This window comes from Giraffa tippelskirchi, chromosome 8, assembly GCF_054371585.1.
Source record: "Giraffa tippelskirchi isolate mGirTip1 chromosome 8, T2T-mGirTip1v1.2.pri, whole genome shotgun sequence".
Lineage (NCBI taxonomy): Eukaryota > Metazoa > Chordata > Mammalia > Artiodactyla > Giraffidae > Giraffa > Giraffa tippelskirchi.
Window position 1 is genome coordinate 140,390,498 of NC_137282.1, and position 26,553 is coordinate 140,417,050.

At 44.0% G+C, this 26,553-nt stretch overlaps 1 protein-coding gene and 1 long non-coding RNA gene across 8 annotated transcripts in view; one reads left to right on the forward strand and one right to left on the reverse strand.

Annotated features, from left to right (window-relative positions):
- Positions 1-25,773, forward strand: part of PAQR8 (progestin and adipoQ receptor family member 8) — a 68,592-nt gene extending 42,819 nt beyond the window's left edge. For 2 of the 7 annotated variants that reach the window (XM_081517353.1, XM_081517350.1), the window contains exon 2: positions 21,152-25,773. In XM_081517353.1, the coding sequence (XP_081373479.1) occupies positions 21,171-22,235 (1,065 nt within the window). In that variant the 5' untranslated portion in view covers positions 21,152-21,170 and the 3' untranslated portion in view covers positions 22,236-25,773. Of the gene's footprint in view, positions 1-5,314; positions 5,847-13,612; positions 13,641-14,371; positions 14,466-21,151 lie in introns of those variants that run through there. The other 5 variants (XM_081517355.1, XM_081517356.1, XM_081517351.1 and 2 more) reach the window with 5 other exon arrangements.
- LOC145516231 (uncharacterized) lies at positions 1,010-18,543 on the reverse strand. The gene is made up of 4 exons (XR_014061233.1): positions 18,505-18,543; positions 18,255-18,333; positions 4,363-4,470; positions 1,010-1,190 (listed from the first exon to the last, which is right to left on the reverse strand). It is a non-coding gene; the product is annotated as an uncharacterized LOC145516231 (long non-coding RNA).
- Positions 25,774-26,553: the final 780 nt, after the last annotated feature.

Sequence of the window (26,553 nt, forward strand, 5' to 3'; positions counted from 1 at the left end):
AAAAGGTCCTGACCATATGAGTTTGTTTAGTATAAACCAATCTTATAGAAATGCAATGGTAAACAACAAATAAAGTCACAAACACCAAAGTTACAGTTTCAGACCCAATGATGTGAATAATATTTTGAAATCAACCTTGTGAGTTTAGCCCAGATAATTAAACTGCTAGTTGCTCAGCTAAAGTCCCTAGATAAGTGGAAGGAGGCAGATGTTTTTTAAAAAAGGTAACAAGGAGTTCTTTTTGTACATACAGTGAGGCATTATTATATATGTTTCATAAATGAATTTTGATTTGTACCCAGTTGTAGCTACTATGATTAGATTGAACAGGAGTAACACAATATTGAGTAGAATCTCAATCACAATCAAAAGGGAATCATTTTTCAGCAAGTGTATAGTTAGCAATTAATACAGGTTGCAGAAGGTGAAGTCTTATTAGCATGTCCTTGTAAAATGTCTGTTCCAAGTTTCAAGTTTTTAGGTGGTCGCAACAGGTTTCCAGGTGTCTCGTAGCTTAGGCCCAATCTGTTTATTGATTTGAAGGCGAGGTGGGGAGATTTTTTTGTTAAGTCACTCAAGAAGTCCTTTGTCATGGTAGTGAATTCTTTCCCTAAGCTTTTTGTAGTGTAACCATGGTTTACAATTCAAGCAAAGTCCGAAAGTCTTTTTCTGGGAGGCGGGGCGAAAGCCCAAGTTTGTCGGAATTCTGTTGGTCCCATGCACAAAGGAAGGACCTCATAACCTAGAGAAATGTTAGTTAGTTTTTTCTTCTACTTCAGGGTGTGAGGACTCTTTAATGCTCTAGGGAGAAGGCGTATGTACAGAGTCGTTAGTAGAAACAGTTGATCTTCTCTCCGTCCGTTATATCACCTGTAGTAAGAAAGGGGGTGGGTATGAATGATTAATTTGCCTCGGGTGAAGGGGTAGCACAAGCAACCAAGCTAAGCATGGCTGGGAAAAGGTTTTCTGGATTCTGTGGCATTCCCTGTTGAGAGACCAAATTTTCAGCTCGATTAGTAAGGGTTTTTATTTGTCCCCAAGTGGGGAGGTTATAAGGTTGATGTCGCCGAGGGCGGCGCTTCCTGGACATCTTTAGAGCTGCTGTGGCCCGTATTGGAATTTCTTCCTCCTGGGGTTTTTGTTGTTTCTTCTCTGTTTTGAAGGCTGGGGGCCCCCTTGAGTCCAATTTTCTGAAGAGAAAGCTATGTGAGTTCGTTGGATCCTTCTGGGGAGACACAAGAATACCCTTTTCCCTGTAAGATTAGTTTCCCAGATTTCCATTGTTTTGTTAACCCGTCTTGGTACCAAATGGGCAGAGGAAGAGAAGTGTCCTCAATTCCTCAAAATGTTTTCCTGCTCTAGTTATCTCCCTGTGGAAAATTTAAAAAATTTAAAAGAAATAAAGCTGTATTCTAGTAAAGTCTGCTTTAGATAGGGGAGACAGTACTGTTCCTATGTATTCCCCCTTTTTTAATTTTTAGAAAACATACACTAATCACCCCTGACTCCAGACAAGCCATAAATTTTTCTATACCTCTCAGAGTGTAACCTTGGGCTTATTGATTATTGGCCAATTGTTTAACTGTTTGAACACATAACACACGAATGATGGGATTATTGTGATTGCATTTACCTTTTCTAGTTTATGCAAGTCTCAAGGAATTTGGAGTGGTGACTTTGGACACGTACACATGAAGTATCAAAGATTTTAACAAATGCTGGTCAGGGTCTTTGGCTAAGAGAAGACTCTGCCTTGGGCCCACCGATGTAATAAACTGTACTCTACTATCTGCATTGTCTTTCTGAGTGAGTTTGTTTCCCAGAACACGTGGCTACAACAATGTGAGTAAGAAATTGTTGTTGTAATTTATTTTGTACTAAATAGAGAGTACTTTTCATGCCTTTTGAGAAAGTGAACGAGGGCTATTTAAATCAGGATCTCTTTTTAAAGTATTAAATAGGTTATTTAATTGGTAATTAGCAACGCCTAAAGGTCTAATTTGATTTATATCACCTAAGGGCTTTAGCTATGTAGTATTGACATGCAGGACAAGATTTTTTAATATGGTTTAATTTTAGTTGTGTATCTATAAGTTTTTTAGCTGCCTGTAATTTCTTTTTTGTGAGGGGCCACTGCTCTATCCAAATAGGCTCATCATTTTTTCAAGTTATTTTAATAAATGCATTGTTTGTTAAATGAGCAGTGGCCCCTAGGAAAAATGTGGAATGTAAATTTGAGTCTGCCATTGCTAAAGTTAAGTTTCTCCCTATTAAATTAAGGGGGGCGTGTATCACATAAAGTTTTAATGTTGCAGGTTGGCCTTCTGGTCCCTCACATGGATACATTTGAGTACTTTGATAAACCTCCTGTACTTTAGTTTGAGAAATTTCTGCAATTTGGCAAGAAATTTTTTGTATAGGCCAAGATTTGGGCCATAAATGTTTGGAAATGATAGTAATATTAGATCTAGTGTCGAGGAGAGCAGAAAATTTTTTACCATTAATTTTGATATTTATATTTGATTGGGCAAATTTAGATATTAATGAAGTCCACAAGGATTGTTTTTGATCCGTACTGCCGAATCTGCCCGTTTGTACATCTTTAGAGGAGTTAATAGAGATATAAGGAAAAAGAAATAATTGAGCCATTTTGTCTCTCTTTTTAAATTGCCATAAAATCTGGGATGACATCACAATTTGAATTTCTCCTCTTAAATCTGAATCAATTACTCCAGGGTGAACTGTAATTCCTTTAGAAGTCAAACTAGAGCAGCCACGTAAAAGACCGAAAGTTTGTCGGGGCAGGGCTTCAAACAGTCTGGTAGGTATTGGAGAGGGGACTGTTTGAGGGTTTGAGGGAAAAGATGGAACTTTTCCCTGGTTATTGTTGGAGGCGACCTGGGGGATCTCTTGTTTGGAGTTTCTTGGAATAGGTTTCCCTTCAATGTCAAATCTAGATTTACAGTCTTTGGCCCAATGCATTCTTTTACAGTAGCGAGGACAGATTTTGTGGGGTTTATTATTAACCTTCTTAGAGCAATCCCTTTTTAAATGGCTTTTATCTCCACATGTAAAACATCTTTCATTTCTCTTTTTAAGGGCAGCAACCATTGTTTTAGCTAGCATTTGCATCTTTTGAGTTTCTGATCCTAGATTGCAACAAGCCTTCAAATAATCTATAATAGTCTCTGTTAAATGTATCCTGACAGGTGGGTAGGAGGGAGGTTCAAGAGGGAGGGGACCTATGTATACTGATGGCTGATTCACGTTGTTGTACAGCAGAGACCAACAACACTGGAGAGCAATTATCTTCTAATTAAAAATAAATTTCAAAAAATAACAGCACATAAAATTTTAAAATTTAAAAAAATTTTTAAAAAGCACAGCACTCAGCAAATGCTTTCAAAAGGCCCTAAGGGGGAATTCCCTGGAGCCAGGCTATATAGGAGTTCTTGCTGAAAACATAACGTGTGATTGAACATCAAAGGTTACTGTTAGTCACAGAAAATAAACACCTTGAGTTAATGATTTTAGTGCTTTTCTATCTATGGGAAGAGACAAGACCTTTACACTCATTGAAACTATTCCTTAGATGTGCATCTTAAACTCTGTAGGGCTAGTAACCTGTTCTCTCCACCCTGAATTCCCCTCAGGATGAACCGTTGGGGGCAGCTGTAGTGGCTGTTGGCTTGATGGTGGGCAGCATTCATTGCTTACTGGAATGGCAGGCAACATTTTTTTATTTGCACCTCCCTAATAAGATGAGATTTGAGCGAGGCCTGGAAGGAGTTGTCTGTCTCTCAGCTGTGATGCAATGGATGCTTAAATCATCCAGGGCCCACAGGTGGTATGTGGCAAGACCCAGGCAATGATCACCTGGTGTGTATCTGTAACATTCACGAGGGGTGGGCAGCTGATGCAGAAACTGTGTACATGCGCATTTCAACTCATTTGGAAAAACAGGCACTCAGGTAGCAGTTTGCACAGATTATAATCAGATGTCATCTGAGACTTGAGGTTATATTACAGTAAAGAGAAATGGTTGTTCTTGGCCCTTTCTACAAACTTCATAACCTACAAACAACAGTCAGGAGTTTGATTTTTTATAGTTACACCTAAGTTTGCATGTTGTTGTTTAGCCCGTTTCTGAGCTTTAAACTCTGTAAGACTTGGATTTTCAGAGCTTCAGCTGATATTTCTGTCAATCCAAATCGAAGCAGGTCAGCTTGAGAGTACTTGTTCTGTTTTTCTCTGTTAGGTAGGTCATATGGCATGGAATAGTGAGCTGTTTATAAAAAACCTGTGAGCTGGACATGTTATATTACTAATTTATGAGGCTGGTATACACAGGTATCAACTTACCATCACGTAAGCCACTACTTTGAACTTCTGAAAAAAATGGAAAGAGGCTTGCAGCATTGGATTCTTGAACTGATTTGTTCACATCTCCTGTTTTAACCTTTTCCATGCCTAATCAAGAAGAAGTACAATGAGCATGAATCTCTACTTTGGAATCAGGAAGAAGTCTAGTACCACGCCCTCACCTCCACTGCACTGAACTTGGAGGGATGAGGGGATGATGAACGTCTTGCAGGTGGACTGGCACCTTTGCCCCCACAATCCTGGCCCTGGCCGAGGATTCTGAAGCCACACCAGCAGCCATTGAAAACACACCCGCTGTTTCTCTCTCCCCAGCCTAAAGTTGCAGGATCATTGCTAAGGTCACAGGGGCCAGGTAAAGGAAAGAGGAGCAGACATCCTGTATTAACTGCTGTCTACACTGATGGCGATGAGTATCGGTTGACTGAAAAGGCACGGCACTGAGCTCAGAAACAGACCCTTGCTAAACCCCACCCTGTATTTTGGTAACAATCTTATCTGCCCTCAGTTTGCTTTAAGTTCTGAACAAAATAATTTTTTTTTTTTGGCCACACTGTGTGGCTTACAGGATCTCAGTTCTCCAACCAGTTATTGAACTCGGGTCATGGCAATGAAAGCCTGGAATCCTAATCACTGCCATCAGGGAACTCCCTGAACAAAATTCTTACAAAAATTTTGGCATAAATGTAATATCTTGGGTGCTTTAGAGAGGAGGAAGATTTTTCCCCTTATCTTTATGCAGAAGCAGCTGTCTACAGAGGGCTTCCCTGATAGCTCAGTGGTAAAGAATATGCCTACAGCGCAGGTTCAATCCTTGGGTCAGGAAGATCCTCTGGAGAAGGAGTGGCAACCCACTCCAGTATTCTTGCCTGGAGAATTCCATAGACAGAGGAGCCTGGTGGGCTACATTCCATGGGGTCACAAAGAGTTAGACATGACTGAATGACTGAGTGCTCTCAAGCACGCATGCACAGCTGCCTACAGGCGTCTGCCCCCACATGGTTATCAAGCTGAGAGTGCCCAGCTTCTCCCAACGCAGTATGTAGATGGTAGAGACAGGCTTCTCTTTTCCCTTGTAGGGAAAGGCACAGGAACACAGCAGCCTTTATTGTATACTGTTGTAATTAGATATATGTTATCCTGTGCTGAGAGCATTTGTTGTTTAGCCACTAAGTCGTGTCCAACTCTTTTGCGACCCCATGGACTGTAGCCCAGCAGGCTCCTCCGTCCCTAGGATTTCCCAGGCAAGAATACTGGAGAGAGTTGCCATTTCCTTCTCTAGGGGATCCTCCTGACCCAGAGATCGAACCTGCATATCCTGCATCGGTAGGCGGATTCTTTACCACTTGGCCACCTGGGAAGCTCTGAGAGCAGTACTTAGTACCAAAAGAAGGACAACAGCACAGTGGACTCCACGTTCATTCATTGAGGATTCACTCCGGGCAGATCCATGTGCCAGGCTCTAAGTGAGGGAAATGAATTTAAGGTCATGTGAGACAGTGCCTGTTCATAAGGTCTGCTAGGGATATAGAAGAAGTACCCAAACCACCCCAGGACAAGTATGTGATGGCATCATTTTGTGACACAAACTGCAGGTGGCAGGAGAAGGGGTTTTGCTTTGACTCGGTGGATTGCAAGGGCATGGAAGGAATCAGCCTCTGAGAAGTGACTTCAGGGATGAGTGAGGTTTTCAGAGGTAGAGATAGGGTGGAGGCCCTTCCAGGTAAAAGGAACAGCCTGGCCCAAAAGCTGAAGTTGTTGTTCGGTCACTCAGTCATGTCCAACTCTTTGCGACCCCATGGGCTGCAGCATGCCAGGCTTCCCTGTCCTTCACTATCTCCCACAGTTTGTTCAAACTCATGTCCATCGAGTCAGTGATGCCATCCAATCATCTCATCCTCTGTCACCCCCTTCTCCTCCTGCCTTCTGTCTTTCCCAGCATCAGGGTCTTTTCCAAAGAGTCAGTTCCTTGTATCAGGTCCAAAGTATTGGAGCATCAGCATCAGTCCTTTCAGTGAATATTCAGGGTTGATTTCCTTTAGGACTGACTGAAGAGAAATCCCCTTCTAGGCACACAGCCAAGAAGACCACACCGCAGCCTTGTTTGTCACAGCAAATAAAGGAATAACCTATATATCTGTCCACAGGAGGAGGGACAAATACACTGGAAAATATTCAGCAGAGAAAATGAATCAGAGAATCACATAGCAGTTAACATGGGAAAAGCACAAAACATTAAATTAAGATAGAAGGCTGCAGAACGTTAGGTGCAAAGTTTATATAAAGATGAAAAATATCCCTCCCGAAAATATATATATGTATCATTTATGGATTTTTAATTTCATGTTTTTAAAATTAATCATTACAGGTAGTTATATACTTTTATAATCTCATAATATTTTCATATGAAAACATTAGTGGGAATGAAAAACACCAAATGCAGTGTATAATGGCTGCTGCTGGGGAGGGAGGAAAGGAGGAAAGGGATGAGTGATTGCAGGGGGCTAGATCTCAGTTACCTGTTTTATAGACATAGATGATACATTTGTTGTTGTTCGGTCACTCAGTTGTATCCAACTCTTTGCGAACCCGTGGACTGCAGCACACTAGGCTTCCCTGTCATATGTGTATACATCAGTTCAGTTCAGTTCAGTCGCTCAGTCGTGTCCAACTCTTTGCGACCCCATGAATTGCAGCACGCCAGGCCTCTCTGTCCATCACCAACTCCCAGAGTCTACCCAAACCCATGTCCATCGAGTCGGTGATGCCATCCAACCATCTCATCCTCTGTCGTCCCCTTCTCCTCCCGCCCCCAATCCTACCCAGCATTAGGGTCTTTTCCAATGAGTCAACCCTTCGCATGAGGTGGCCAAAGTATTGGAGTTTCAGCTTCAACATCAGGCCTTCCAATGAACACCCAGGATTGATCTCTTTTAGGATGGATTGATTGGATCTCTTTGCAGTCCAAAGGACTCTCAAGAGTCTTCTCCAACACCACAGTTCAAAAGCATCAATTCTGCGGCGCTCAGCTTTCTTCACCGTCCAACTCTGACATCCATACATGACCACTGGAAAAACCATAGCCTTGACTAGATGGAATTTTGTTGGCAAAGTAATGTCTCTGCTTTTCAATATGCTATCTAGGTTGGTCATAACCTTCCTTCCAAGGAGTAAGCGTCTTTTAATTTCATGGCTGCAGTCACCATCAGCAGTGATTCTGGAGCCCAAAAAAATAAAGTCTGCCACTGTTTCCACTGTTTCCCCATCTATTTCCCCTGGAGTGATGGGACCAGATGCCATGATCTTAGTTTTCTGAACGTTGAGCTTTAAGCCAACTTTTTCACTCTCCTCCTTCACCTTCATCAAGAGGCTCTTTAGTTCTTCTTCACTCTCTGCCATAAGGGTGGTGTCATCCACATATCTGAGGTTATTGATATTTCTCCCGGCAATCTTGATTCCAGCTTGTGTTTCTTCCAGCCCAGCATTTCTCAAGATGTACTCTGCATATAAGTTAAATAAGCAGGGTGACAATATACAGCCTTGATGTACTCCTTTTCCTATTTGGAACAAGTCTGTTGTTCCATGTCCAGTTCTAACTGTTGCTTCCTGACCTGCATACAGGTTTCTCAAGAGACAGGTCAGATGATCTGGTATTCCCATCTCTTTCAGAATTTTCCATAGTTTATTGTGATCCACACAGTCAAAGGCTTTGGCATAGTCAATAAAGCAGAAATAGATGTTTTTCTGGAACTCTCTTGCTTTTTCGATGATCCAGCGGATATTGGCAATTTGATCTCTGGTTCCTCTGCCTTTTCTAAAACCAGCTTGAACATCTGGAAGTTCACGGTTCACGTATTGCTGAAGCCTGGCTTGGAGAATTTTGAGCATTACTTTACTAGCGTGTGAGATGAGTGCAATTGTGCGGTAGTTGGAGCATTCTTTGGCATTGCCTTTCTTTGGGATTGGAACGAAAACTGACCTTTTCCAGTCCTGTGGCCACTGCTGAGTTTTCCAAATTTGTTGGCATATCGAGTGCAGCACTTTCACAGCATCACCTTTGAGGATTTGAAATAGCTCAACTGGAATTCCATCACCTCCACTAGCTTTGTTCGTAGTGATGCTTTCTAAGGCCCATTTGACTTCACATTCCAGGATGTCTGGCTCTAGGTGAGTGATCACACCATCGTGATTATCTGGGTCGTGAAGATCTTTTTTGTACAGTTCTTCTGTGTATTCTTGCCACCTCTTCTTAATATCTTCTGCTTCTGTTAGGTCCATTTCTGTCCTTTATCGAGCCTATCTTTGCATGAAATGTTCCTTTGGTATCTCTAATTTTCTTGAAGAGATCTCTAGTCTTTCCCAATCTGTTGTTTTCCTCTATTTCTTTGCACTGATCACTGAGGAAGGCTTTCTTATCTCTCCTTGCTATTCTTTGGAACTCTGCATTCAGATGGGAATATATTTCCTTTTCTCCTTTGCTTTTTGCTTCTCTTCTCTTCCCAGCTATCTGTGTGTATACATAGTCATATATATACATGTATATATGCACACACACAAAACAAGTATATATAGTGACATATATTTATATACATACATATATATATTTAATTGAAGTATAATTGATTTACAATGTTGTGTTAGTTTCTGCTGTACAGCAAAGTAATTTAGATACATATATATATATGTATACACATATTCTTTTTCATATTCTTTTCCATTACGGTTTATTACAGGATATTGAATGTAGTTCCCCATGTTATACAGTAAGACTTTGTTTTTATTTCACATATAGTAGTTTGTATCTGCTAATCTCAAACTCCTAATTTATCCTCCACCTACTCCTTTTCCCCTTTGGTAACCATAAATTTGTTTCTATGTCTGGGCGTCTGTTTCATAAATAAGCTCATTTTAGATTCCACCTATAAGTAATATTGTAGAGTATCTGTCTTTCTCTTTCTGACTTACTTAGTATAATATCTCTAGGTCTACCCCTGTTGATACAAATGGCATTGTTTCATTCTTTTTTATGGCCGAGTAGTATTCCATTATATATGTGTACCACATCTTCTTTATCCATTTGCCTGTTGATGGACACTTAGATTGCTTCCACGTCCCAGCTATTGTAAATAGTTTTTGCTGCTGTGAACATTGGGGTGAAAGTATCCTTTTAGATTAGAGTTTTCTCTGGATCATGCACATATATTTTTGAATCTTAATATGACACAAGATTTGACAAGCAGTTGTTTGTCATATCATCCTTTATACTTTTCTCTTGTACTCAAAGCATTTTGTAATTTCAAAATGAAAGAGAAAATCACAGGGCACATTTGGGAATAGCTAATGGTACAGAGATCAGTGGTTTTTAAACGTTAGCATGACCCTTCACAAGAGATTATGTTAGGAACCAGGAGTTTCATGGTACTATTTATCCTTAACGTGTGGGGTGCACTCTGACAGCTTTTGTTCTCTTCACCCTGTTTCATTCCGCATGAAATCAGCAGTGGATAATGTTGAGGGTGCGGATCAAGGCAGGGAAGATTTTGACTGGCTGCCTTATGGGTGTGAGCTTTATTTGGCAGAGAATAAAGCTAGTGGCTTTGTGGGCATAGAACTTTAGCCAAATCAAATAAGATGAAACTGTGGCCAGAAGTTGGAGGGCATAAGAAGATCAGTTAGGAGGTTATCACAGGAATCTGACTGGGACAGTGTACCAGCCTTCAGGGGAGTGAGAGAAGGAATAGACTGCAGTTAAAAATAAAGAGGATTTGATGACTGCAACGTGAGCAGAGGAGGAAAAGAAGAAACTTCTCTTTGATTTCAAGGCTTGGTGACCAGGAGATTGGTCATACCAGTCACAGAACTAGACACAGCAGAGGTCTGGTTTTAAACACACAGAGTTTAAGGTGCTGATGGGACCTCAAGATGGATACAGTGATGTCTCGTGGAGTGAAAAGGCATGAATTCAACATGGTCTTGTAATGTTTGATGACCTTCTCTAGCAGTACCCAGAATCTGCTGAGGGGAAAAGAGAAACTGGAAGTCATCAGTGTGCAGCTGGATGGAAGGCATGGAATGCTCCAGAGGAGAAGCCAAGCGGCTAATATGACGGAAGCATTTAAACAACTACAAGGAAGTACTGAAGATGAAGCTATGGCATCTTCTGGACAGACTGATTGATTAGAGTGTCTCAAAGAACTTAACTTAGATTAGCCGTAATTTCCCTGGAGCGAAACTAAGATCAAAAATGTCGCTCTTGTCTTACGGGAGCCAAGAGCAGTTTGTGTCTAGTTGTTCAGGAGACTGCAGTCCTGTGCCTACGAGTACACTTCCAAGAAGATAGTTTGTAAATGGAAGCAGAGACAGTCCTGGTTAATTAGAAGAACTTGAAAAAGAGATATCATTGCTTCCTGCTGACCTTGATGAAGAAGAAAAGGAAGAAGACTGATACTATGCTCAACTTCAGAATCTCACTAAAAGAATAGAATAGTCTTCCTTTTACTGACAGTTTTTCAGTTAAAAATGGGATGTTGGGATGGCAGTGGGGCCAAGTGAGGTGGGCGAACTAAGAAAAGAAGGGTCGGAGGTTCCGAGGAGCCCAGAGCATGTGAGCTGGTGGGAGGAAATAGTCTAGCCAGAAATCAAGAGGGTTGTGATCAGGAGAGAGGAGCGTCACATCTGAGACCCTGGAGTTCAAGTAACCCTGAGTGAGAAACCGCCACCACCTTGTAGAAACTGCTGGCAAGGCGGGCAGGTGGTTGTAAAATGATGGCAGTGAAGACCAAGGTAGGGCCCTGTTCACAGCAGTTGATCTGAACCGATCACCTTTTCCAATGAAACTCGTCTGTGGAATGACCAAGAGTTTTTAACCAGATCAGCGACTGATCATGAGTTTCTACTTCAACTGTGGAAAAGCCCATAGAGGAGAGAGGGATCCTCTTAGGAGAGCCTCCTGGAATGCCTGGGAGGGGACTCTGGACCACACAGGCAGATGTCCCGGCCAGACGCAGGAGTTTTCCTAGGCTGCCATCAGCTCACAGGCAGACAGGCTCCCACGACTTATCCAGCTCTTCCCATTCCACTCATGTTTGATGGGTGGAACACAGAAAGCACTGCCCATACCTCAGGGCAGATTCGGTTCAGAGCTTTGAATAAGTCACTTCAATTCTCTATGCCTCAGCAGGGAAGGGCTGAGGCATAGAGAATTCTCTATACCTCAGTTATTCTCATGATGAAGTAACACAAACTAAAAAATTGGTTTAAATGTTTTGAGTGACTTCCTTGTGCAACTCATTGACTTTCACAGTTTAATGTAAAGAAGACGCAAGTACAACCAGTTACAACGTAAGGCTAAGGGGATATAACAAGGTGTGATTAATTCTGCTTGAGGCTGTTGCTGAACTTCCCAGTCTGAGCCTGGACTTGAGAGAGAAGCAGGGTTTGCCAGGCATAGATGGAGGCTTGGCAATGTGAAGCGTGTGGCTTGTTCAGGGAACCGGGACAGTCTGTTCTGCTTTTCTATGCAATGAGAATAAAAAACTAGGTCTCCTAACTCCTGCTCCAGTGTTCTTTGACTTTATTTTTCTTCTGCCTGGCCTCTCTTCCCTGCATCTTTGCTTAGGCATTCTAGGACACAAAAGTACCAATGATAGGAGGAAATGGACCAAAAGTCATCTGGTGATTGGAAACCTGGTGAACAATTTAAATATTGTTATGGATACCTCCCAAGTGGATGAACTATACCCAGATAAACAACATCTAAGTCAAATGTTTCCTGTTGAAAAAATCCCTTATGTGTTCCTTATCCAAAATCTCACTGGTTTTACCCTTAGAAGCAAAGAGGGCCAAAGGAGTGTCTTATTTCACTTTGTTTTTGAAAAAATATCCATGACGCATTCTGGGCCTCCTTTCCTCTGATAATTGCTGAGAAGAGGAATAAAGGATGGGTAAGTCTGTGTTTCTGTCTCAAGGAACTTGCAACCCAGTAACTGGCTGTCTGCACACACAGCAGGCAGGTAGCATGCAAGTCCAGATGCCCTGCTACCCAAAACATATAGGATAGGTGGGTAGGCAAGTGTTCTGGGAGGAAAGAAATCAAGAAGGCCTGGAGAAAACTCCATGGCCAGGGTAGAATTTTACTAAGCCCTTGAGGATGTCTGGGCTTCCCAGGTGGCTCAGTGGTAAAGAATCTGCCTGCCAGTGCAGGAGATGCAGGAGACGGGGGTTTGATCCCTGGGCTGGGAAGATCCCCTGGAGGAGGAAATGGCAACCCACTCCAGTATGCTTGCTGGGATAATCCCATGGACAATGGAGCCTGGCAGGCCACAGTCCATGGGGTCACAAAGAGTTGGACATGACTGAGCAACTGATCAGGAATGCATGCTTGAGGATGTCTGTAGAGAAAACTGTGAATGGAATGATGTGCTAGAAAGTTGAAAAACCCCAGTCTTGGAACCACCAGTGTATGGCATTAGTTGCCAAAGGGTTAACTGAATTGCTAGGAAACACCTAACTCATTGCGCCAACCCAGCCTTCCTTTGTTATCAGATTCTTCTGCTGTGGAAAGTACATTTCCAGGATTGATTTCCTGCCAGTGGCTCTCTTTGGGGTTCACCTGGGCTGGCCCAGGTCCCACCAGGTTTGCGGAACCTGGGTAATGAAGCTTCCTGCAGTCGAGAGATTGCATAGCTGAAGCCAGACTGTGCCGAATGAAGTCAGTGGTTCCACTCTAGTGGAAAGTCCTAAGAGGCTCCCTGTCCCTAGGCTTTAATTAACAGGTGGTTCAGACAGTAGAGCTCACCTTTACCCAAACAAGCAGTCTCTGAAGGAAAAGGATGTCACACCCAGCCAAGCTGACCTTAGACTGCCCGAGGCATTCTAAACTGTTCCTAGCTCCTCTGCATTCCAGCCCTAGAATGAAACACAGATGCTACTTATTGCATGTGGAAGGTGCATTCTGGGTCTGTAATGAGGCTTTTTGAAAATAGTACCTGCTCAAGTGAGGAGAGGGCTCTCCTGGTGGCTCAGCAGTAAAGAATCCACCTGCCAATGCAGGAGATGCAGGTTTGATCCCTGGGTCGGGAAGATCCCCTGGAGAAGGGAATGGCAACCCACTCCAGTGTTGTTGCCTGGGAAATCCCATGGACAGAAGAGCCTGGTGGACTCCAGTTCATGGGGTCACAGAGAGTCAGACACAACTGAGTGACTAACAGTTTCTTTCTCCTATCCATATTAGGAAGAGCCACAGAGGAAGAGATTCAGAGGTGGGGATCACTGAGCCCAGCTGACATGTGTTCCTGGCAAACAGGTGTACCTCACCTTTTTTACAGGCAGGATTCAGCTGTGCCAGGGCCTACACGGTCAGAGATGTACTCGCTCATTAAGGCGCTTTGGGTTTGTGTGCTGCAAGAAAATTCTTTTGACAATATTATATATACAATATTATATATACTGTACTGGCTTTCCTAAGCTCAGAGAACATGATTGCAGCCTTACCAGCAGATGTTACACAATTTTTCTCTTTTAACTCCCTCACCCCCCACCCCCATGACCCTTAGCTTACATTGTGGCAAGTATAGCTATGATACTCCTGCAACAAAAATATTGCCTATCATTCCATAAACATAGAATATTTTCCATCATCAAGCCCTCATCCACTGCAGCTACCCCTCAGGTGAGTCCTGGGGGGAATTCAGGGTGGAGAAAAACTGAATACTGATCCTAGATAGTTTAAGATATGTATCTAAGGAATAATTTCAATAAACCCAGACTCTTGCAATTTCCCATACGCAAAGCATTAACATCATTAACTTGAGATGTTTGGTTTTTTAAATAAGCAGTTGATCTTTTGATGTTCCACTACATTTTTTCCCCCAAAGAAATCTCCTAATGTATCCAGGCCTCTTCCTTATATCTTTGGAGCGGATCCTCAGAGTGTCTGAGAGGCTGACTCCTCAGTAAGTTCTGCTAATAAAACATAATTCGCAACTTTTAGGTTGTGTATTTCTTCTCCAGTCAACACTTCTGAGAAGAAGGTCATTAGCATGGTATACTAACTAGCTGAGCTTGAAATCCACAGGATAATACAGGTAAGTATATATTCCTTTATATTGCTGGAATGTTTTGGCAGGTGGGGAGAAGGATGTATTAATTAAATATACTGATTACTCGTTTTACCAGTTTTTGTAGATTTATGTCAAATATTCCTATTTGTAAAATAACAATAACTTCATTTTTCCAGTTATAAAAGTAGTAAATATTCATCGTCAAAAGTACAATAGTATTGACTCACCCATCACATTGCAGTATCTGTATTGATGTTCTGATTATATTTCATTCTTTCTCTGTGCCATAGGTATATCTTTACAAAAATGGGATGCATACTTCTAATTTGCTTCTTTGTAATAATGTCTTTCATTCATGTATTTATTCAAGTCTTTGTTGAGCATCTGCTATGTGCTGTTCTAAGTGCCAGAACAGCGAGAAACAATGGAGCACACGTTTATGTCACATGCATCTCTCTATAGCAATAAGTGCAATATATCTACATAATTATCTTAATGGGTATGTAGTATTCCATTGTATAGGTTTATCATCATTAAAGCAGAGCTCCCAGTTTTGGATGCTGAAATGCTATTTGGTGGTGGTGGTGGTAGTGGTGGTTTAGTTATTAAGTCGTGTCTGACTCTCTGCAACCCCATGGACTGTAGCCCACCAGGCTCCTCAGTTCGTGGGAGTTCCCAGGCAAGAATACTGGAGTGGGTTGCCATTCCCTCCTCCAGGGGAATCTTCCTAACCCAGTGATTGAACCCGCATCCCCTACTTGGCAGGCAGATTCTTTACCAAGGAGCCACCAGGGAAGCCCCTATTTGTTTTTGTTAGGTTTTTCTTAAATATGGAGTGGATATGCATTAACAGCTGGTAAATCTGAACCCATGTTAAAATTGTCTCTGCTAATAATAGAATTCTGCTGGTACTGCCGCCTGTTAAAATATGACTTTATAAACAGTGGTCTGATCCTTGGCAGATGCGGCTGCCAAGTTCAGTGTGTGCCCAGCGGCCTCTTACTTGATGGATGACTGTGGAGGTCCTGGGGTTTTCTGAGGCTGTTACAAGTCCACTTCAGTCTCTGGTCAGACCAAAGGCCGCTCACAGCAGGGTTCCCTGCCTTATAAATGGACACCAAGCTGGCATTTTGGCCACTGTTCCTCCTCAGTCATTTATGGTTTTGTAGCATTGTGTGAAGCTGGGTATCTATGGATTCTAGGAGCATTTCTTCTTCCCTCTTTGAAGGAAATTGCTGCTCTTTTGTTCTCTGTCCAACAACCAGCAGGCCACCTTCCTGCCATCTGTGTGAGCCTCCCCCCCCCCCCCACGGTGACAAGAGGTGATGTCACTGGGTCTGTTGGTTGCTGACTTCAGCTCACTGCTGGACCTTCAGCACATAGCAAAACATAGCCCCGATGAATGATAGAATTTCATAGCACTAGAACATGTAGAGACGGTACCCTCATTTTTATGGACAAAGACACAAGTATAGAGAATTTGAATGATGTGCCTAAAATCGTATATGAATGGTAGGGCTGGAATTGCTAATTCCTCATCCAGGCTTCTCCAGGGAATTGGCTATTCCAAGTCTGTAGTCAGTTCCCCTAGGGCCCTTGTAATTAGTCAGGGAACATCATTACCTTAGAGTCCTCTATTTGGCCTCCAGATGAAATATCATCAATGCCTGCTGCTGCTGCTGCTGTCGCTTCAGTCGTGTCCGACTCTGTGCGACCTCATAGACGGCAGCCCACCAGGCTCCCCCGTCCTTGGGATTCTCCAGGCAAGAACACTGGAGTGGGTTGCCATTTCCTTCTCCAATGCATGAAAGTAAAAAGTGAAAGTGAAGTCGCACAGTCGTGTCCGACTCTTAGCGACCCCATGGACTGCAGCCTACCAGGCTCCTCTGTCCATGGGATTTTCCAGGCAAGAGTGCTGGAGTCGGTTGCCATTGCCTTCTCTGCATCAATGCCTAACTATGTCCATTTCCTAAATGTGCAGCTTTTAATTTTTTTTTTAGATGGCATACTCTAGGTGTAAAACCATTAGCTTTATTATTAGTTTTAAAGGAGTACCCGAGATAAACTTTCAGATTGGACTCCTAAATAGTCCAAAGTACGATGCAATATTTTACAGTACTTTCTTATCAATTTGAACTGAATTCATGGTACAGATATTGTACTCAAGAAACAGAACTTTTGATTCCAATCCCAGTACAATCTAAACCTAATTAAACTCTATATAAAGCAGTTGGCAATGGCACCCCACTCCAGCACTCTTGCCTGGAAAATCCCATGGACGGAGGAGCCTGGTAGGCTACAGTTCATGGGGTCGCTAAGAGTCGGACACGACTGAGCGACTTCACTTTCACTTTTCCCTTTCGTGCACTGGAGAAGGAAATGGCAACCCACTCCAGTATTCTTGCCTGGAGAATCCCAGGGATGGCGGAGCCTGGTGGGCTGCCATCTATGGGGTCGCACAGAGTCGGACACGACTGAAGCGACTTAGCAGTAGCAGCAGCAAAGCAGTTGGGGGAAGTATTATAAAGAATACAGAAATGTATCCAAAATTATTACATTCCTTTTCCTTTTTCAAAGATTGAGTTAAAATCAATCATAAGGTACAAAATATGTATGTTGCTAATTGTAACCCGTCTGTGTGTTCTTTAGCTCAAATCTTGCTGATACTTTAATGTGCATGGTTTGCCTTTTCAAAGTACTGTTCAGTGACTGCTTGTTTTTCATTATTGACTCTTTTTTTCTAAGAGGTAGAGAGACAGGAAAACATCTCTCACCCACTCTTATTTATGAGGAGAATGACCTTGACTAGTTAAACGTCTTAGGCATGGCCACATAGCTCATTGTGTAGAGCAAATATTAACAGCCAGACTTTCCGACTTACAAACCAAGATTTTTTTTCCTTCAACCTGGCAGAACAGAATGAAATTGGTGCTGTACGTCTAGGCCTAAAGAACTGTTTGTTCAGTAAATCATGATTAAGTGTATGATTATTTTATATGCTGCAAACCATTTTAGCCTGGGAACTTTCAAACCACAAAGTTCCTGCCCTTAAAGGGACTGCTGGTGGGGAAGTGAGGGCATCACCAGGGGTCAGGGCCTGGGAGAGAAGTGTGATGGGCAGGCAAGGCCAGGGTAGGTGGGAGCTAGAGCACCTTGGGGGTGGAGGTAGGGAGTTAGGAGGGCCCTTAGGGAAAGCTGGGTGTGTGTGTGTGCCTGCACCAACGTCATGATGGCAAGATGGTTTCCTCCAAAGTGTGTGCTCTCAGACTTTACAGCCGGCCCCCCTTAAAAAAAAAAATTATTTATTTGGCTGCACTGGGTCTTAGTTGTGGCATGTGAGATTTCATCCCCAACCAGGGATTGAATCCAGGCCCCCTGCCCTGCAAGTTCAGAGCCCAAGCCACGGGACCACCAGGGAAGTCCCTACAGCTGGCCCTTTGATGCCTGTTTCTGGAAGCAGTGCCCACTCTGTCTTGGTGAAGTTAAGCCTGTCTAAGGGGGTAGTAGGGTACTTTCCTTATGGCTCAGCAGGTAAAGAATCTACCTGCAATACAGGAGGTACAGCAAATGTGGGTTAGATTCCTGGGTAGGGAAGATACCCTGCAGGAGGAAATGGCAACCCACTCCAGTATTCTTGCCTGGAGAATGCCCATGGACAGAGGAGCCTGGCGGGCTACAGTCCATGGGGTTGCAAAGAGTCAGACTCAACTGAGCGACTAAGCACACAGCACTTAGTGGGCAAAGTGGGTGGGACGTAGCAAGGAGCTTCTTCCGGGATTCCTTCTCCCACAGCTCATACCCCCAGTGACTCACCTCTGTTTTTTTCACCAGTAAAACCAGACTGATAACTTTCATCTGATCCCCTTTGTCCTTCACCAGACATGGTAGAAACCTGTGTGTAAAGACTAGAGCCCTTTAGCTCCCCAGGGCCCCCGCGCCCTGCTTCCCCATCAGAGCTTCTCAGCCAACCCAGATCTTAGCTTCAGTGCCGTCCCCTGTCGCAGGCCCAGCCCTGCAGTGGATCCACCGATCCCAGGGCCAGTGCACCCCACCCAATCCCCACCTCCCCTGCTGTGCTCTGTCACCAACCGCCACCGAGGTCAGTTGGAGGCGAGGCTGTACCGAACTTAAAACTCCGGGCTCTTGGATCCCTCTACTGGCTGATAGCGGAAGCACTGCTTAGCTTTTCCTCTCTGTTTTCTTGTTTTTAAATGAATTAAGGTATTCAAATGATACCTTTTTTTTTCTCCCTTTCCCACTCCCCGTCCTTCTGTCTTTCTGACTGACTCTGTAATTCTTAGTTTCTCTTGGTGCCTTTAATTCCTCTACCGGCACAGTTCACAGCCGAATCCTGGTTGGGGATCCATAGTGGGCGCTGGCTAAACAGATGCCTCAGGACCCGGTTACAGGTGCTGCTATAGAAGCAGGTACTGGGTACAGAGAGGGCATTGGGCCCTCTGCTCATCAATGCCCCCTGCCTCTCGCACCAACCATGTCATAACAATGGCAGCATTTTACCAATTGAGGATTTGGGACCAAGCCCCGTGTTGAATGCTTTACAGGCGTTACGTTGTAAAGTCCTGTGTTATTCGCTCTGCTTCCCAGATGACAAAGCCCAGACTGGCGTTGCAGGCATGTTGACAGGACTGAGGGTTGGAGCTCAGATCTCTGGAGCCAGCATCGTCCTTCCAGCCACACAAGTGCCACCTCCTTGGGAGCCTGGGCTTTGACCTTGCTCTCTGCCTGGACATCTTCTACCCCCACACCCCAACCCAAACCCACTTCCCCATTGTCTCTTGGAAATTCTGACTTTTCCTTAATGGTTAGTTCAGGGGTCGCTTGGAAAAGCCGACTCACCCACCCCTTCCACCTTCTGTTTTGATTGTTTATAGAGACCTCGTGGTCTGTGGGCAACAAGTATATCTCTCTTATTGGAATTGTTTGGATGTGTGTTCTCTGTTCTATTCATGTATCGCTTATGAGTGGCCCCTGTACTGTCCTTAAATAAATATATTTTATCAATTGTTAAAACACAAGAAAGAGTGAACCGCCCTCGACTCTCATGGGGCACTCATCCCAGGTTTCTGTCATAATTTACCTGTGTGTCTGTCTGTCCTGTAGAGTCCGACCTCCTCCAAGGCAGGGAGCAGATCTAATGTCTCCATACCCCAGCACAGAGCCCAGCTCCCAGTCATAGCGTAGCAGCAGGATTTGACACTTGAGCACCCAGCTGGGCCAGGCAGAGTGCCCCTCACTTTGTTTAGAGTCTCTCATTTAACCATCAAAGCATCCCACCCAATAAGGACAATGATCACCCCATTTTACAGATGAAGAGACTGAAGCTTAGTGAGGTCTGTGACTGGCCCAAGGTCACCTAGGGAGCAGCCACCCAAAACGCTTGACTCCAGATCTCCCTAGACTTTTTTTTTTTAATTTTTATTAATTTTCATCCCCTACGTTTTTGACCCAATGAGGTATTTTTTTCTCTTTTAATATTGATTAAGAAGTGTGTGTAGGAAGATTACATTTTCTTGGCTAAAATCTGCAGTGCCCTGAGAAACATCAGCTGTATCCTCTGCTAAAGGACTCTGAAGAAAGGGAGGCCGTTTGAATCAATCAGGTTTTGAACTTTTCTGAAGAAAAGAGTTTGAGGAATATGAAGTACAGAAGGTATCTGTAGATAGACTGAAAATCCATTGCTTTATTCAGTATCTTCATGTGAAATCTTGCAGCTCTTTTATGAAATAATCACCGTGCTCATCTGGTTCATGTATGACCTAAAAATTCCAAGTGCGAGTTAAATATTTCTGAAGCCTGAAACTTATTGTATACAGATTTGGGTACTCAGGAAAGGCAAGTCCAAAACTACTTGCTTTCCGGACCATAATTTAAACACACACACCCAACCTTTGCAGTTAGATTGCATGTTAAATTTAGGCCACATGTTAATTTTGTTCAACTGTTAAAATTTCCCAGAATATTCCTTGGTCTTTACCACCCTTTGGATGACCTTGAGTTTCAAGTTACTATTGCTTATCTCAGATTTTCAAGTTCTCAATGAAATTCGTGGATAATTTAAGATTAGCCGCTCAAGAAATGCAGACTCTCGTTCATCATGTCAACATTGATCATTTTTGTATTTCAATAAAATACTTTGTACCTTTAGAGCCTGTCTGATTACATTTTAATATTGTCTGTGTGTTTAAGGGTGTGTGCTCAGTTGTGTTCGACTCTTTGTGACCCTGGAGACTGTAGCCCACCAGGCTCCTCTGTCCATGGGATTTTCCAGGCAAGAATACTGGAGTGGGTTGCTATTTCCTCCTCCAGGGGATCTTTCCAGCCCAGGGATCAAACCTGCATCTCTTGAGTCTCCTGCATTGGCAGGCGGATTCTTTACCACTGAGCCACCTAGCAAATATCATGGAACAAAGCTTTAAAGGTACACTTACTTACTTGGTAGATGTCATAAAAATAGGGTTGCTAACATTCCCTTTTACAAGATGCGACTTGGCCTCACAATGTAGAGGGTAGAAGAGATATCAAAATCAGAATGTCAGGACAGTGAGGGACCTTGGTCCAACTCTGTTATTCTACATATGGAAAAAGAGTAAGGCTCAAAGAAGCTGTCTACAGTCCCCACCTGCCCAGCTGCACTAGAAAACCTGCCCCTCTCTCACGGCATCTTTGCCCATTTTTACTGTTTCCTGTAGGTAGTATCCCAGGGCAGCCATGACGACCGCCATCCTGGAGCGTCTGAGCACCCTGTCCGTGAGCGGGCAGCATCTGCGACGCCTGCCCAAGATCCTGGAGGATGGGCTGCCCAAGATGCCTGGCACCGTCCCGGAGACCGATGTGCCCCAGCTCTTCCGGGAGCCCTACATCCGCGCCGGGTACCGCCCCACCGGCCATGAGTGGCGTTACTACTTCTTCAGCCTCTTTCAGAAACACAATGAGGTGGTCAACGTCTGGACCCACCTGCTGGCGGCTCTGGCCGTCCTCCTGCGGTTCTGGGCCTTCGTGGAGGCTGAGGGCCTGCCGTGGACCTCCGCCTACACGCTGCCCCTGCTCGTCTACGTGCTTTCCTCCATCACGTACCTCACCTTCAGCCTCCTGGCCCACCTGCTGCAGTCCAAGTCGGAGCTCTCGCACTACACCTTCTACTTCGTGGACTACGTGGGCGTGAGCGTTTACCAGTACGGCAGCGCCTTGGTCCACTTCTTCTACACCTCCGACCAAGCTTGGTACGAGCACTTCTGGCTCCTCTTCCTGCCCGCCGCCGCCTTCTGTGGCTGGTTATCGTGCGCCGGCTGCTGCTATGCCAAGTACCGGTACCGCCGGCCCTACCCGGTCATGAGGAAGATCTGCCAGGTGGTGCCCTCCGGGCTGGCCTACATCCTGGACATCAGCCCCGTGGTACATCGCGTGCTTCTGTGCCACCTGTCTGGCTGCCAGGACCCAGCGGCCTGGTACCATACCCTCCAGATCATCTTCTTCCTGGTCAGTGCCTACTTCTTCTCCTGCCCGGTTCCAGAGAAGTACTTCCCTGGTTCCTGTGACATCGTGGGCCACGGACACCAGATCTTCCACACATTTCTGTCTGTCTGCACACTCTCCCAGCTGGAGGCCATCCTCCTGGACTACAAGGGGCGACAGGACATCTACCTGCAACGCCACAGCCCCCTGTCCATCTACCTGGCCTGCCTCTCCTTCTTCTTCGTGGTGGCCTGCAGTGCGGGCACTGCAGCCTTCTTGAGACAAAAAATCAAGGCCAGACTGACCAAGAAAGATTCCTGAGGCTGCCAGGTGGAGCGTGGTATGGAGGTGGTCTGTCGTGATTTGGGGAGAACTTGAGTCCACAGTAGGAGATGACTTTGTGTTTTTAAGAGCGGGCTTTTAAATGAGTACGTATTTCCAAGGGTGGCTATGGCTATGGCATTGGGAAGCCAAAGGTTCCAAGAGTTTTGTCATCATTGTCGTGAATGAAAGGTTTATCTTTCATCCTTTGGGCCGTAGCCTTACGAGACATAGGAAGGGAAGGGATCTTGGCTAACGTTCGTCAGACACTGAAGTAAGAATCATCTTCATGCCTGAAAGTTGAGTAGAATTCTGACTGTGGCCTCCGGGGGCCAGCCCTGGACTAAAGGGAAGATCTAATTGGACTGAAAAAATTACAAGGTGGCTGGACCACACTGTATTGAAATGGGCATTCTTCTGCGATGCTGGTCTTTAGTGATTGGATACTGGATTCGTCTGACTTTTGGTCCCTTCTCTAGCCCGCTTTTCTCAGGATGATGTCTGCCTGGCTGTTTTCTCCAGAGTGCTCTTCACTCCCAGCTGTACCTTGCCTGGGCATAGCGAGGACGATGAAGCAGTCACGCTTCCAGGAAATGCTTGGATCCAGGCAGACATTCAGGATATTTACTCTCATATAATACTAATGGAAACGGTACTAGAAAATACAGTGCCAAGAGCCATCAGGAGGCCCAGCCAGCAAGCATGGCTACTGTTTGGTGTCATGGGACCCTTCTGTTTTATCCCTGTGCACTGCAGGATTACTTGACATCTACTAGGGCTGCCTTACATGCCAAAAGATCTGGAGCTTTCTTCAGAGAATCTTCTCCAGATTTTGACCAGCATGTTCAAAAAGCCCCTGGTAGAGTGAATTGGTTCTAGGGATCTGATTATTTCAAGAGGAACTCAAGGTCCAGCCTCTTAAATAGATGCTGCCCCATGAAGGACCCATGTAACTATCCTAGTTCACGGTCCTCGGGAAAGCATTGTACCTCAGCTTAGAGCAGCTTAAATCAAGCCCCAGAATAGGCACGTGTGTGTACTCATGCAAGGCTGGTCCCCGAAGGTTCCTTGGGTGAGGCTGGTGAACTGGGCACCCTGTAGGCAGAATGTTCTGCTGGGACATCACTGCCCAGCAGTTTCTGTGGGATGGGGGGTGGGGGTGGGTATTTACAGTTGATGTGTCCTGGCTTCGCAACCCCCTGAGGACTGCCTTCTGCAGTGATCCAGGGAAGGGGGCTGCATTGAAACCCTCCCCCAAAACTGCATTTCCTATCAGTATAAGGTCTCTGTTTACTAAAAAGGGAGGTGGCTTTTCACTCCAGTTTGATGAACCTCCTCTCTTCCTAGGTTACTGTCTTCACATCATTTTTTCCCCCTTTTTCTTGAGAGATGTGTAGGGTTTGTGCCTTATAAATGAAAATTTACAAACGCTTCACTTAATACATGGCCACATGGAATTTTCAGTTTGAAGTTATTGGAATAAGAAAAGAGAATTCATTGCCTTTCAACTGGTGGATGAAAGAAACTCAGAATACTGGAATCGCTTATTCATCAGAAGACTCTTTCAACCTGTGTTTTTTGGGGAAAAAAGTTCAGCTGAAGCTTTCCTGTAATCTTTATATCTAGAAAGCATGGCAGGACTCCCATGGTGGCCCAGTGATTAGGACTCTTCACTTCCACTGCAGAGAGTGTGGGTTCAATTCCTGGTTGGGGAGCTAAGATCCCACATGCCATGGGCAGCCGGGAAAAAAAGAAAGAATATGTCTTGTCAGCTTTGTTGTTTCCTCCTGGTGGATTCCTCCCGGGAATCCTCAAATATCTGAACTTCTCTGCTACCCATATGTCTTACATGAGCTTCTGGCATCCAGGCCAAAAAATTCACTGCCAATAAAGTTAGTGACCCTGAACGGGATTGAACTGATAAACAAAGGAGTAGAAAGTTGCATCAACACAGTGCAGGTAGAGGGTCAGTTTAAAATGGAGACAAGAAAGCATCTGAAATGTTCATAATTATGGATTTGGAGACTCTCTTCTTGTAAAAGTTGAAAGAAAAGTATAAGTCAAGCTCTTGAATGTCGTCATGGTGGCCATGGTAGGCAGAGATCTTTAGGCCAAATGCAAGTATTTTTAAAGAGAGACTAGAGGGGTGATTCTCTATGCCATCCACAGACCAATGCCAGTCTGCACACGAAACAGTCTGTGACAAATACAGAGCAACACTAAATTTTTAGATATGAACATAAAATTCATAACATTTTGATTTTAATTTACCCAAATATTGGTCCACCAAGTGATTAGAAATTTAAAAAGAAAATTTTTTTTCACCAGAGATATTTGAAAAGCATTGAGGTAGGAAACTACTATCTCATTAGAAATTCCAGTATCTCAGGAGAAATACAGAAACAGGAAATGCAGGCGTTTTTCACTATTCAGACTCTTGAGGGTTACATACTCCTTTTAAAACAATTTCATTAAAATGACTGAATCAGTAAGAAAGCGACCTTGTTTGTTTAAAAGGAATAATTAAGTAGTTGATAAAGGAGATGGTTCTTCTTACTCTACCAAAGCCAACAGTCGACATCTACTGGAAATTCTGCTATTATCTCTCTCTCTGTCTCTTTTTTTCTTTTTTTTACTAAGACTTTCAATCTATTAAAATGTGAATGCCTCTAAAAAAACTTAACTATCAGTCAGTTATATCTTGGGAATCAAGTGAATATTGTGTGTACCCCTCTACTCAAGATAAGGAGAGGGGATAGCAAGATGCAACAAATTGGGGACCTATTTGCCTGATTCCCTCTTGCAAACACTTCCTGACCTGTATTTACTAAGAAGCTAATGTTACTGCTCTTCAGATGTTATGGTTTCATCTCCCACCTCGGCTGAAAGTACCTCACACAGTAACACTACTCTCAACCCTCCGATGGAAGCTTGAAATAGTAGGAGTTCAAACCATGGAATGGAGGCAGTTCTTTCCTGCCTCCGTTGTCCATCAGTTCCCCAATTGCACCGGGTTGCTTGGAAACGTTAGGTTCTTCCGTTGCCGTGCTGTAGTTTCAAGTGGGTCCTCCAGATGGCGCTCAAGTCTTAACTCAGAGGAGGTACGGCCATTGTCCCCAAAGCCTCAGCCTAATTATGTTGGTCCTGGTGTTTCGCTTGATGACTTGGCAAAGAAAACATAGAACTATTTTCTGTTTATATAAATCGACTTACACAAATGACCATTAAACATTTTGTAAATGGGTTATTGTACTCTCAACAGCTACCTTGTGTCTTTGACAAGTCCCGTCTTAAAGAAAAGTTTTATCTAGACAAACATTGTCGGAAGGAGACCAGGACACTTCATAGCCACCTAGAAGTAGGAAAATGTAAAAGCTTAAAAAAAGAAATCTCCCTACCCAAACTCCCAAAATACCTGCCCTTCCCCAAACCCCCACTTGGTAGTAGATCAAATTACACCTCCCTCCCCTCAAAAGCTATGGAGTTGATTTTTCTGAGGATTTCAATCTAATTGAATAAATATTTCTGATCTCATGGACAATGGTGTTAAATATTCCAAACTTTTGAATTGATGGATTACATCTCTTGAAACCTAAAAATTATGAATTATACTATTGTATACTGTGTGTGCTCGAGGCACTCAGTCGTGTCAGATCCTTTGTGGCCCCTTGGACTGTAGCCCACCAGGCTCCTCTGCCCATAGAATTTTCCAGGCAAGAATACTGGAGTGGGCCATTTCCTAGTCCAGAGGACCTTCCCAACCCAGGGATAAAACCCACGTCTCTTATGTCTCCTGCATTGGCAGGCGGATTGTTTACCACTAGTACCACCTGGGGAGCGTTATATCATAATAGGTAACTATGGTTTGAAATGTGTCACCCAACAGCCAAAGGATTCTGTGGCCTAACTATTAGATTTAAATAGGTGTGGAAAAGGTGATTCTGTTATCACAATAACAGGAAGAAAATAGCATTCTCTGACTAGAGGCTCTGTTACCAACCAGAGTTCTTTGCCTCCTTAATCAATAGAAATTGATCAGAGGCCAGATAAGAAATTCAGGCAAGCCTTTGCCTCACAAAAGAGGTATGCACACTCAGTAGGAATTCCCACCCCCTCCCAAAGTCATTGGTTATTTCTCATTTTAAAGTAATACATGCTTTTTAAAGAAAATGCCAGGGATTTCCCTGGTGGTCCAGTGGTTAAGAATCTGCCTTCCAATGCAGGGGACGAAGGTTTGATCCCTGGTCAGGGAACTAGGGTCCCACAAGCAGCGGAGCAACTAATCAATCCTTTGCACCACAAGGAAGACCCAGCACAG